Source organism: Opisthocomus hoazin, chromosome 3, assembly GCF_030867145.1.
Source record: "Opisthocomus hoazin isolate bOpiHoa1 chromosome 3, bOpiHoa1.hap1, whole genome shotgun sequence".
NCBI lineage: Eukaryota > Metazoa > Chordata > Aves > Opisthocomiformes > Opisthocomidae > Opisthocomus > Opisthocomus hoazin.
Window position 1 is genome coordinate 6,731,295 of NC_134416.1, and position 13,253 is coordinate 6,744,547.

The window sequence follows — 13,253 nt, forward strand, 5'->3', positions numbered from 1 at the left end:
GAGTGTGACATGTGCCCATGTCAGTGACACAGTCAGCACTCTGATAGGGAAATACAAAATCAGATTACTTGTATTGTTGTGTTCCAAGAGAGTCATCATCCCCATAATTTTGCACAAAGGTTTAGTTGCACCTCATCCAGCTCTACTCTCACCTCCTGCTGTTGGTGTTAAAGGTACACCCTTATCAGGAGGCCATGAGCTGTATTTGGGAGTTTCCTCTGGGAAGTCTGGATTTTCATATTGCTGAAGTTTGATCATTCCAGTATTTGGCATGTACAATGATGACTGAGATTAATTCAGATGACATGGATTTGGGAGTGCTCTGACACTAGCCCTGCTCAGAGTCCTCTAGATATGCACTGAATATACAAGAGAAAAAACTTTAGGAAGGAGAAAACTATATTTCTAGCTATAATTGCTAGAGGACATAGAATGATAGAATAGTCTGAGCTGGAAGGGACCTTTAAAGGTCATCCAGTCCAACCCCCCTGCTATGAGCAGGGACATCTTCAACTAGATCAGGTTGCTCAGAGCCCTGTCCAACTTGACCTTGAATGTTTCCAGGGATGGGGCATTTACCACCTCTCTGGGCAACCTGTGCCAGTGTTTCACCACCCTCATTGAAAAAAATTCATTCCTTCTATTTAGTCTGAATTTACCCTCTTAAATTTAAAAACATTACCCCTTGTTCTATCATAACAGCCCCAGCTAAACAGTCTGTGCCCATGTTTCTCATAAGCCCCCATTAAGTGCTGAAATGCCGCAATAAGGTCTCCTGCAGCCTTCTCTTCTTCAGGCTGAACAGCCCCAACTTTCTCAGCCTTTCCTCACAGCAGAGATGCTCCAGCCCTCGGATCATTTTTGTGGCCTTCTCTGGCCCCGCTCCAACAGCTCCATGTCTTTCCTGCGCTGAGGGCTCCAGAGCTGAATGGAGGACTCCAGATGAGGTCTCACCAGAGTGGAGAAGAGGAATCACCTCCCTCGACCTGCCATCCATGCTGCTTTTGATGCAGCCCAGGATATGGTTGGCCTTCTGGCCTGCGAGCGCACAGTGGCGGCTTATGTCCAACTTTTCATCCACCAGTACCCCCAAGTCCTTCTCGGCAGGGCTGCTCTGTATTGATACTGGGGGTTGCCCTGACCCATGTGCAGGACTTTGCACTGGGCCTTGCTGAAGCTCATGAGATTCACATCTGAGACCTTGCATTCTTGTGGAACCCCTTGTAGATGCCACAATACTGTACTCATCACAGGCATTTTTTTCATGCTGTGGCTATCTAGGTATAAGTTTCCCAGTTAGTACAGGAAATTACCTTGAAATGATAAGGCATATTGCTGTGTAGTACTAGTAGACAAATCTAGTTTTCTGAGATGTGGCAATGCAGACTAGATCAGTCTTGTTTCACGCTGTGACTGTGTCATGGTCTTCATGGTCCTCACAGGCTGACCGACGATTGAAGATTTTTCTGAGTGTTATTTGTTATGATTTATCTAAGGAACAGTGATATTCATGCATTTCTTAATGTTCAGCATTAATATTAATATGAAAATCAAATTAGCAAATGAGCATCTGGCTTGTTTCAAAGTCACTAGGCTGTGGCTAGTTTTTAATCACTGAATTTTAGATTCAGTACAGGGGTAGGTGAGCTCACTTCTGCATCCTAATATACACCATATGACAAAGTTATTCTTCACTGGGGCTTTAGCATCCACATATCAATGAACACAAAATGCTAAGAACTCGACTCCATATGTAGACCATCACTTGTCTCACACCAGAGGATTATATTTTTTCTGTCATCATTGTTTGATCACTGTCAGGATGAGTAGCCACCTACATACATCACTATTCCTGATTGACTTGGTTTTATTTATTTAATCTACTTTTCTAAATATTTTTTTTTAAACAACTGTTATGAAGGTTTTCTCCACTGTAGATCCATCATTACCTCAGCTCCAGTGCAGACTCCGGAGTTTGAAAAACACTGTATAATCTTGAATCCGTCAGGCTTTCACAAGGACTGAGTCCCACAGAAAAAAAAGAATAAAGTCAGTGGAACTGCTTCAGTGCTTATTACACACTGAATTAAAGGTGTCAGCTTATAACCTTTATAGTAATGTGACAAAATTTTGTGTATAATATTTTCAGCGTTGGGGCTGTGAGACAACTCTTTTTAATTTGAGTCCGTACTCGGTTTCCTCCTGTGCCCTTAATCTCTCTTGGGCATTGCTCATTGCATAAAAGGTATACACAGATTAGGATTTTTTTACCTTGTCTGCTAAAGTATTGAGTTACTATTTACATAGCACTGAGCCATAAACTGCGTATTAGTGGAGTGTCCCACTGCTTGGAGAAATGGGGTGAAATCACATGCTCATGCTGATGTTGCCTAATGCATATGTGTGCTGCATAAGAAGAGTCTTACTCTGCCTTGCCCTATTCATGTTACTACGGGTTCAGAATTATGTATTTCGCCTTTGCTTGAGCAGAGCATTAAGACGTCTTGCACAGAGGACTGTATGAGGATTAGTGAATTAATTAGTGCCTGAAATAGAAACCAAAGGAAGAGGAGTACTAGCGTGAGCCAATTTATTCAAACACAGCCCCAGAGACGTGAGGTCAAGCCTTGTTTTGGGTGTGTTTGGAATGCCGTATAGACTCCTCTGTGCTGGATATGGGTATTGCATCACTTCTGTGGTGTTCCTATAGAAGTGGATACCTTCTAGTGGCTCATCTACTCAGCTGCACCTTTTAAAGTTGCAGCCCCCAAAAAACAGGATATGGAAGCCCACTGAATTCCCGGCTTTGACCTCACTTAAACAGCACACAGGTCTCGAGATGCTTTTCTCATGTTAGAGGCAGCTTAATACGGCTTCAAGACCTGGGGGCAATTGTCCTGTCCCAGCTCAACAGACGCGAGGGTGCTGGGATTCTGTGTCCCCAAGTCCATCCAGTAATGATGCTGAGCACATATTACCAATAGGCGTATGCATATGCAATGCACCCACATACCCACACATGCATGCAGCCATGCAGACCAATGCAGAGAATAATGCCTTTATCAACACTCATATAAATCTAAACAGCACTCTCATAAACATGAGCAAGGATGTTTCAATCCTGCTTGTCTTCTCTGGCTGATCGGGTTTGAAGGCCACTGTTAGAATACACACGTGAAATATGGGTCTTTCCAGCAGCTGGTGTTGGACACCTACTCTGCACAGTACCTGGACCTCTCCACCCCAGTGTCCTGCAGTTGCTGGCACCCAGACCTCTCCTACTCACTGGGTCATCTAGCTTGAAGCCCACTAACAGTCAGCCACACAAGCTCAGATTCATGAGCTCACCCATGCTGAAGAGTGTTACAAATAGTCTTTAATGAGAATATAGGATGGACTGTGGTGTTAAAGCGCAGGACTTGGTCAGACAAGCAACATGTTAGCATACAGCTGGCCTCTTTAGTCCCTTTTTCTTACTTATTTTCCTCCCAGTTTTTCCTTCACAATCCACCTTAATTTCTTCCTTACTCTGCCTTTAATCCTTCTCTTAAACATCCTGCTGTGAGTATTGCATATTCTCACAATGTCTGTTTGAGCAGACTTTCAAACTTGCTCCTTTTCCTCACCCTTGCTTCTCCAATTTTTGTTATCTTGATGCTTCAGGATGCACCCTGATCAGCCAAGAAGGGTATTAATTTTAAGCTTTGCTAGTGTTTTGATTGCTGTGTGTTTTCTCTTTGCAGGGCCCTGTGGGACCCCCAGGAGACAAAGGGTCATTGGTACAGTATGTCTTTCTAACTACACCCAGATTTTATCAGGAGGGGACAACCACGTTAACTGTGTTTCTACAAGTGATTTCATGCAGGCATGTTTAACTAGTTTCTTTTTGCCCAAGGATGATAGGGTCACAGAGTGGCTGACTCTCCAAAGGGGACTTCACTTACGCTTTACCAGCTACTTGTCTGCTATATTGAGTTATGAGAAACAGTTGGTTGAGAGTCTTGGCATGGTGACAACTTTTCCTTACCTGTCAATACAGTCCTACAAAATAAAGAATGAGTCACCTATTTAACCTTTCATCCAAAAAAAGTATTTGAAGGTACAAAATTCAAGGCACAATGCTATGCCTTATAGCAGGCCTAAAGATTTAAAATAAGTCATTTTTAAGCATGTTTCTCACTTCAGTCTTACAGAAAACCTTGCATTTCAGTATTCACCAAACACATCTAGTTCCTCAACATGTAGTTTTACAAGGATGCAATCCATTGAAACAAATAACTGTACTGTGGCCTCAGTTATCGAACTGGCACAAAGTTCCAGCACTACAGCAAGTCCTAGCCAGTGTACTATCTTGGCACTGGGAACTGCACCTTCTTTTCTCCTCTACAGTCCTGTGCTCACTCATATTTTCTCCCAGTTCATAACCTTATCTGCCTATAAAGAGTCATGATTACCTTTCCAATCAAGGTGTGTGAAGCTTGATTTTAGTGTTGCATGTAAAGTGTCTTGAGGCACAGAAATGACAGATTCCGTGATAGAGCAATATGAAATTATTTTCCTTCAACTCTCTCCTAGTTCTTTAACTGCTAGTTAATATTTGCCAATAACTATTGGGTTGAGAATTTCTTCTTTTCAGCTTAGAAACATCCAAGAAGTGCTGTTCATATTAGTGGGTTTGTCTGTTCTCTCCCTACCAGGGTCCCCGCGGTGTACCTGGTATCCCTGGACCACAGGGGCCTGCTGGCCAGGATGTAAGTAAAATAAAAGTGTAAGTGCTCAAGAAATTTGCCAATGCTCTAATCTCATTTCCCTAAAAATTGTGCTCATACTCAATCACAGTCATTACGTGTTACTTGGATGGTCCAAAGGAGATGATTCACAGAAATGAAGCTCTTAGGCTAAGGAAAGTTGTCTCAAGGAAAATCGTGGTCTTTACCACTGAATCATTTTAAAATGACACTGGAGAAGGGACTTGTCAGCATACTCTGGGAAAGAATCCCACAGTGGAAAAGGATGACTGTTAATCTGTCTAGGAACTTCTTAGCAGCCACTCAGATAAATAACCTGTAATATTTCTATGAAAACAGGGGTACAGCTGTTAAAAAGCTCTTTGTGAGTTCATTTTGCTGCTGCTGCTGTGAATGAGAGATGACATTTTAACCTCTTGGTGCATTGTCCTCTGTCCTGCTGTCTCAGTGGGTGAGTCATGGAGCTGAAGGATAGAGAGAAAAGTGGCAGATTCCCAGCTGGAAAACTGACCCCTCTCGCTGCCTGCCTTTGTTGCAGTGTTGAATCAGAAAGGGAATACTTTTTTTTCTCTGCTGGTCAGCCAGCTCAGTGGTGTGGAAAACAGTCTTGGAGGAAAACCAGCAAGAGCAGTCACAAGATTTTAAAAGGCTTTATCTCTGGATTTGTGTCTGTTGAGGAAACATTGTGGGGGTGGGGAGAGGGCAGTGGCCTTCTGTAACTCTCCTCTTCAGTACTGTTTTATGATGCTATCGTATCTGAAATGGGTACAAGTTTTTGTGGAGTCCATGGCAAGCAATTTTCGTCCCTAGTATAGCTTTAGTGATGTACATCAGCTGGCCTAAAGGGTGTCCTTTCTTCCCGAAGCATTTGGAGAAGAAGGTCTTGTTTTCTGCCCACCTAATTTGTCACAAGACAAATGATTATGTCCAGGGTGTTCCTCCACAGCTCGTGATAGAAGAAATGGTCCTTTGTCTCCATCACCCTGTGTCCCTGAGCAGCCACAGGTTCAGGATTGATTGTGTCCTGCTAACTGTCCCTAGAGCTCCTCACCTTGTCTCAGATCTTTGAGATTTTTGACCTAACAGGAAAGACAATATATGGGTTTATTACAACTGTATTGTGTGAGGACAGTGTCAGAGCCAGCTTTTCTGAGTCTTTCTGGCTCTACTCAGATCGGCGTTCACTGGTCAGCTCTTGGAGAGTCAATACTACAGCCTTTACATCTTTCCTTTCCCGCACAGAAAATTACCCAAACAGAACCATTCATTATGGTACTTACAAAACACAATGATCCTCTATTACACTGTTTTAATTGTACTCCGTACATCTTTCAGGAGCTCTCTGGTTGATCACCTAGGAAGTAATCCTACCTGTGTTTCAGGAAGTGTGAATGTAACTATGGGGCACACTAACATTTCTTGGTATAGCAGCAGGGATACCTAGTTTGACAAGATCATGCATTTGCGGTTTCTTGATCTCCATTTTCTTTTCTGACTAGTATAAAGGATTTTTTTGTTCTGCTTTTGCACTATTCTGTATCAATGTAGTATTCCAATGTTCTTTGAAGCATGCCCATTTTTGTACTTTGTTGTGTTTAAACAGTATGTCATCAGTTACGAAATCTCCAATTTGAATTGCTAATAAGAATTTGCTATATAATTCCCAATCAATTCTGTGGCAATAGCCTTAATGACTTTCCTCAGTATCTTGTCTTTTGCTGTGGCCTTTGCAAATATATTCCATGTTTTTTCTGGGACAGAATAGTTCTTTTAAATCACATTTACATACATTAGGTTATTTTCTGCATTATTTTTTCCAGTTGCAGGCTCATCAGATGCTCTTGGAAGTGTGTCTGCTATAAATTGTTGTATTACCATATCAGATTTACAGGTGTATTTGGGAAGGTGGAAGAGTCAACAGTTCTTTTGCAATAGCTTTGGCCACAATTATCTCTCATAGGTGAACACATTGGGGTTTTTTACATGACTACATTCTAGCTTCTTCCTAGTGCCCTAAAATCATGTGCCACAATTTTTTGCAATAGCACTGCCCAAGGTCAGCTTTTGACACATCTGTTGGCAGATTGATCATATATCAAGAATTCTCAGGACAGTCTTGTTTTATTAAAAAATAAGTTTTGAAAATCCTTGTCCAAGTTTACAGTACATTTGTACTGATTTGATTTTGTTATGTTACTCTTAGCAAAAGGCTTGGTGTGTGATTGGATGAACTATCCTCTAGAGTTCACTATGTCCATAAATTGCTACAGATTCTCTTCTGGGACGAAGCTGAGACATGTTGTCTTTTTCCCACGTACATTGTCTTTAAATTTGCGGGGTTTTTTCCCACTTAACTAAAGCTCCAATTCTTAAAGCCTGAAAAGTGCTTTCTGTAGGCTTTTTCTGTTATTTCCCTATAGCAGCTCTAATTTGTTCCATTACAGGATTACCACATATCACGCGTACTTTCAAGTCCTCATTTACCTCAAATATTATTTGCATTTCCTTTTGGAAAAAAAAAAATCCAGGTCACATTTTAAGCTAGCAGTATTCCTGTATCGAATATTAAGAAAGCATAGCCTTAAGTATGTTCTTCAGAGATATCCTGGAGGCCATCATCAAGCAAGTGGAAGAAAAGAAGGTTATCAGGAGTAGTCAGCATGGATTCACCAAGGGGAAATCATGCCTGACCAATCTAATAGCTTTCTATGATGACATGACTGGCTGGGTAGACGAAGGGAGAGCCGTGGATGTTGTCTACCTTGACTTCAGCAAGGCTTTCGACACAGTCTCCCATGATATCCTCCTAGGGAAGCTGAGGAAGTGTGGGCTGGATGAGTGGTCAGTGAAGTGGATAGAGAACTGGCTCAATGGCAGAACTCAGAGGGTTGTCATCAGTGGCGCTGAGTCTAGTTGGAGGCTGGTAACTAGTGGTGTCCCCCAGGGGTCAGTACTGGGCCCAGTCTTGTTTAACTTCTTCATCAACGACCTGGATGAAGAGTTAGAATGTACCCTCAGCAAGTTTGCTGATGACACCAAACTGGGAGGTGTGGTAGATACACCAGAAGGCTGTGCTGCCATTCAGCGTGACCTGGATAGGCTGGAAAGCTGGGCAGAGAGGAACCTGAAGAGGTTCAACAAAGCCAAATGCAGGGTCCTGCCCCTGGGGAGGAACAACCTCATGCACCAGTACAGGCTTGGGGTGGACCTACTGGAGAGCATCTCTGCGGAGAGGGACCTGGGCGTCCTGGTGGACGACAGGTTAACCATGAGCCAGCAGTGTGCCCTGGCTGCCAAGAAGGACAATGGGATCCTGGGGTGCATCAAGAAGAGTGTGGCCAGCAGGACGAGGGAGGTTCTCCTTCCCCTCTACACTGCCCTAGTGAGGCCTGATCTGGAGTACTGTGTCCAGTTCTGGGCTCCCCAGTTCGAGAAAGATGAAGAGCTACTGGAGAGAGTCCAGCGGAGGGCTACGAGGATGGTGAGGGGACTGGAACATCTCCCCTACGAGGAGAGGATGAGGGAGCTGGGCTTGTTCAGCCTGAAGAAGAGAAGGCTGCGAGGGGACCTTATAAATGCTTACAAATATCTGAAGGGTGGGTGTCAGGAGGATGGGGCCAAGCTCTTTTCAGTGGTGCCCAGTGACAGGACAAGGGGCAATGGGCACAAACTGAGGCACAGGAAGTTCCGTCTGAACATGAGGAAGAACTTCTTCCCTCTGAGGGTGATGGAGCACTGGAACAGGCTGCCCAGGGAGGTTCTGGAGGCTCCTTCTCTGGAGATATTCAAGACCTGCCTGGACGGGGTCCTGTGCGGCCTGCTGTAGGTGACCCTGCTTCGGCAGGAGGGTTGGACTAGATGACCCACAGAGGTCCCTTCCAACCCCTACTATTCTGTGATTCTGTGATTCTGAGAAACTGGCCAAATCTATCTCATATTCTGAAAGTTGCAAAAAAATAGTTCTACATGGTAAGTGACATTAGATGCATGGTTGCCTCTTCCAGCTGCTCCTGAGCAGGTCCCTCCTTTCCCGACCTCTGATGCCCAGGAGTCAGGGTCTCTGCCCAGGCTAAGGGATGCAGCTGTTGCTTTGCCATTTGCAGGTTCAACAAGTAACAAAGCTGTGCATGGATCTCAGAGACATGGACACACAGTCACAGACAACACTGACACGGCCAGTCACAGAGATTGCTACAGAGAAGGCACTGCCTTCAACATCACCTACATACAGGACTCACATACATTATAAACACAACAAGTCAAGGCACCTTCTTCTCTCCATCTGGCAGAGACAGAAGGTCACTAGTGGTGGCGCACACACCCCAGTCTGTAGGCTCACAATACGTGTTTGCAGATTCCTCAAGGATCAGCACAGCCTCTCTGTCCACATGACACTGTTGCCAGTATCTCGGACCACCTTACCCACCCCATGGGTTGCCTGCTCTCCAGCTGGTCCAGCCTGATGCTCACTGCAAACACACATGCATTCACACACTCATCCCTCGGGCACTCCAGACTCTCAGTTCCCCCTGGTTGTACCAGCACAGACCTGCACTTCCAAGAAGATCACCCTGAACTTCACAAGTGATAGGACTGTAAGCCTGGGGGACCCTGGACTGCGAAGGTGCAGGAATCAATAGACCTGTGCAATCCCATGAGGGGATTTGCAGTGGAAGGGGAAGCATGCCTGATACCCCAGCCCAGACCCAAGGTCCTCTTACTCGCTGACTGGTCCAGCTTGAAGTTTGTCAGTGAACACACATGTACCCTCTATGCTCACCATGACTGGGGAAGGTACAGACACTCGCCCCTGCAGCTGCCAACACCAGACACGAGCCATGACACATGGTCCTGCTTCCCCTGCACATCCCCTCATGTGTCTGCACAGCTCTATCTGTTCCCATATCCCTTCCAGTCCTGGGTCCCACTTGTTTACAATCTTATCTCTTGCAAAGTCCAGGTTGATCTTGCTGGAAGTGATGCCTGTGGTTTCTTGGTAGTCCATCAGATAGTGTGAGTGATGAGGTTTGTTTCTTGTCAGGTCTGTGTCTTGGTCAGTTTTGTTTCTGGTTTCCTCCTTTTCCCTTAGTTTCCAAATTGACAAGGTCCCCGATCAGATAACCTTGCTGGGATAAACATCCTCCCACTCCGCCATGCCTACATCAATTAACATGACTGTGCAGGTTTGGTTCCCGTCACTGCCTCCCTTATTATTTGTCAGTCTGGTTTCTGCCCCTGTGTGATCTTATTTATGACTTCCTCCTTATTTTCCCTTGCTGTATTGAAAATGGTCCTTGATCCGATATCCCTAAAGGAGCAGACACTCTGCAGCCAAACCCCCTTACACCACGCATTTTTTGGGAAGCATCCACTCTTCTTTGCCTGTCTTCTGGGAGCGAAAATACTTCTGTTCTACACACCTACTTAATTCATTTAAATTAAAAAATAGTCTGAATGAGACATTCTCTTGTCCTTCTATTAGCATTGAGGGCACCCATTTAATAGTCTCTTTCTGTATTTTGATTATGATCGTTTTAATTAACACAAACATTGAATTAATCATTTTTAATTATGTTAATTATTCTGATAACTGAGTTCCAGTATTACTGAGAAGTTAATCTTCCCCTGCATTTATTTTCATAATTACAAAAACTTTGTGGATGCATACATTACTGCCATCGGTTCTCAAAAGCAGAGTTTTCTGTTCTGGGGTTGATTTGCCCATACAGTTAGAAGGATGGTTCCAAGGAGCCTTTGTGTTTGTTTTAGGGTACATACACCCAAAACCAGAGTACACTTATTAACCTGCTATTGGCTTTTTATTCCTGGGACTTATAACCTGTTCAAGCTATTACGCTATTGCATTTCACGTTTAATTTTCAGTCCTGTAATAGAACTATGCCACCATAAGCCTATGTGACTGGCTTCCTTATTCTCTTTCTTTTATTTACACGGACATCACTCATCTGAGCATCAATTTTCAGCATATCATTTGCACAGTTCCCATCACTTCATAGTTAGAGACCATTCCTGTCTGTCAGATTTTGCAGACTCTGCACCTTCCCTCTAGCATTTTCATTCTGTTCTGAGCGTTGTTTGCAGCTTGGCTCTTGTTGTCAGCTTCTTCTAACTCCAGGCCTCTACAGTCCAGCAATCTTTCTTCTACTTTGGACTCTGCTTCCTGTTGCCTGTTCTCTGATAATGGAGCATGCTGAAGTGCGACCATCCTACATCTGGTTTGTTCGTTTCAGTTCAGACAAGTCCTTCTCAAAGGACACTCTCTTCTTGCAGTCTTGTACCTTTCAACTGTTTGACTTTTCCTGGGGAGGCAGCGGTTTTCAGATCTGTCAGCCATGGCACATAGCTTCATGTCTTATCCTGGCTTATTTGCACCCTGTTAAAGGCATCACCAGCTCCACATCATACAGTGTTCAAGAAAATAGGTCCTTCCCTTTTTGTCTCCAGGCAATCTGATACCATGTGGATATCACAACAATGCTTAAATCTTTCCCAGGATTTCAGTTTTAGTCACTCTCTTCTTTTGTATCTTTTCTCATAACTAAGCAGTCTTTTCCTATGTTCTTCTTTAAATAAATCTTCTTTAAATGCTCAGATTCCACTGTTAGTACCATGTCATGTTTCAGATCCCTAAGAAAAAGGTTGTCAGTGAGCCCTATGGTAGAAATAGCTTATTTATAGCTACTTCAATAGTCATCATGAAAGACATTTCTGAATTGTCTTTTCTGCATTGCTATCTGATTCAGGATGATTCTTATGGCTCATGTATTTGCTTTGCATCACACTCCTTAAAGAAAGTGCTGTGTGAGTCTTCCTGAACAAAGTAGGTCTGGTAATACAAGATCTGTTAAATTGTTATTTACGCAGCCCTCTTCCCACTTGCAGAAGTGGTTGAGAACCACAATGGAGAGGATGCTGAATACATGACTTGACAATTGGCATCTGTGAAAGAGAAAGAACTTCGGGAACATCCCGCAATCTTCTGACAACCACATTGGTGCTCTGTGGAAGAAGCAAAACTATAAATGATTATAATGTTTTCTTATATGTACTTAATTCATAAGAAGGACATTTGTGGGGAATTATAAGCTAAGAATCTCCTTCACACCTTGCCTTCTCTTGGTTCTCACCTACAGAAGGTTTAGCTTATCAAGAAATAAGCTTCCGTGCATGGACTTCAGTACTGCTTCAGTTGCACTTTAGCTCCACTTCAGTTCATGTTTAATATTCATGTCTTAGAAAGTCAAGGTAACTGAAGGGTTGTTGTTCACCCGGAAGTGTTTAATGTGGACATAGAAAAAGAATAATAGAATCATAGAATAATAGGTTGGAAAAGACCTCTAAGATCATCAAGTCCAACCATCCACCCAACACCACCATTCCTCCACTGATGGCTCATGTTCAGCTGGCTGTCAACCAACACCCCCAGGTCCTTTTCTGCTGGGCATCTTTCTAGCCACTCCTCCCCAAGCCTGTAGCATTGCATGGGGTTGTTGTGACCCAAGTGCAGGACCCGGAATTTGGCCTTGTTGAACCTCATACTGTTGGCCTTGGCCCATCGATCCAGCCTGTCCAGATCCCTCTGCAGAGCCTTCCTACCCTCGAGCAGATCGACACTCCTGCCCAGCTTGGTGTCATCTGCAAACTTACTGAGGGAACACTCAATCCCCTCATCCAGATCATTGATGAAGATGTTAAACAAGACCAGAACAGTTAACACATTTTCAAGAACAATCAATATATTTTCCCATTTTCTCTCTTCTCTAGCAAGAAGTACGGAATTTAAGTTATAAGTGAGAGACAAGGATGAAATTCAAGTTTGCTCTATAGCTATAATTATTTTGTAGCAGGATATCACAATTTTTCCTGTGTGCACACCCAGTGCACTTTAGTTGTTAATCTCCAGGTAGCCAAGTAACTCCCCATCTGGTTGTCTACATAAAGAATATAATGAACTGATTTGAGACAATGGACCAACTTCAGACAAGGTGATTGGCAGAACGCCTAGTCTCCTTGCTGACAAAGCATTTGACCAATTTTTAAAAGAGCTTTCCACGTGGAAACTTTGGACTGTCTCAGAGAGTCCCCTAGGTAGCCTCTGCTGAGCCTAGGCTGATTGAAAGCTGCTATTCCTGTCTGCAGTGTGATGATTAACATCTGGTGAGGAATCCGGCACCATCCCAGAGACCTCTCCAGGTAGGTCCTGCTGCAGAATGAATCAAACTGAATACAGAGAAGATGTTTTTAAATGGTCAGTAGAAACCGTTCCTGCAGACGCAAAAATGGTCACATAGGACAGCTTTTTTATGTGGTTATTATAGTTAGAAGCCATTTTGTTTGTTCTTTAAGGTACTCAAGATTGATAGAACATGCATGTGCTTGAGTAATGACACAGGGTGATGGGCCAGCTGGATACAGGAACTTAGCAGAGAATGGTTTGGGAAAATCTTACCCAGTCCAACTTAAAAAACTACTGCAAGGATCCTT

The 13,253-nt window shown here is 43.6% G+C and overlaps 1 protein-coding gene across 1 annotated transcript in view; it reads left to right on the plus strand.

The window, feature by feature from the left end:
- COL22A1 (collagen type XXII alpha 1 chain) overlaps nt 1–13,253 on the plus strand; it is a gene marked incomplete at its 5' end in the record, with an annotated part of 219,589 nt that overhangs the window by 166,170 nt on the left and 40,166 nt on the right. Inside the window, 2 exons of the mRNA XM_075417222.1 lie at nt 3,744–3,779; nt 4,698–4,751. Of these exons, the coding sequence (XP_075273337.1) occupies nt 3,744–3,779; nt 4,698–4,751 (90 nt within the window). The remainder of the gene's footprint in view (nt 1–3,743; nt 3,780–4,697; nt 4,752–13,253) is intronic.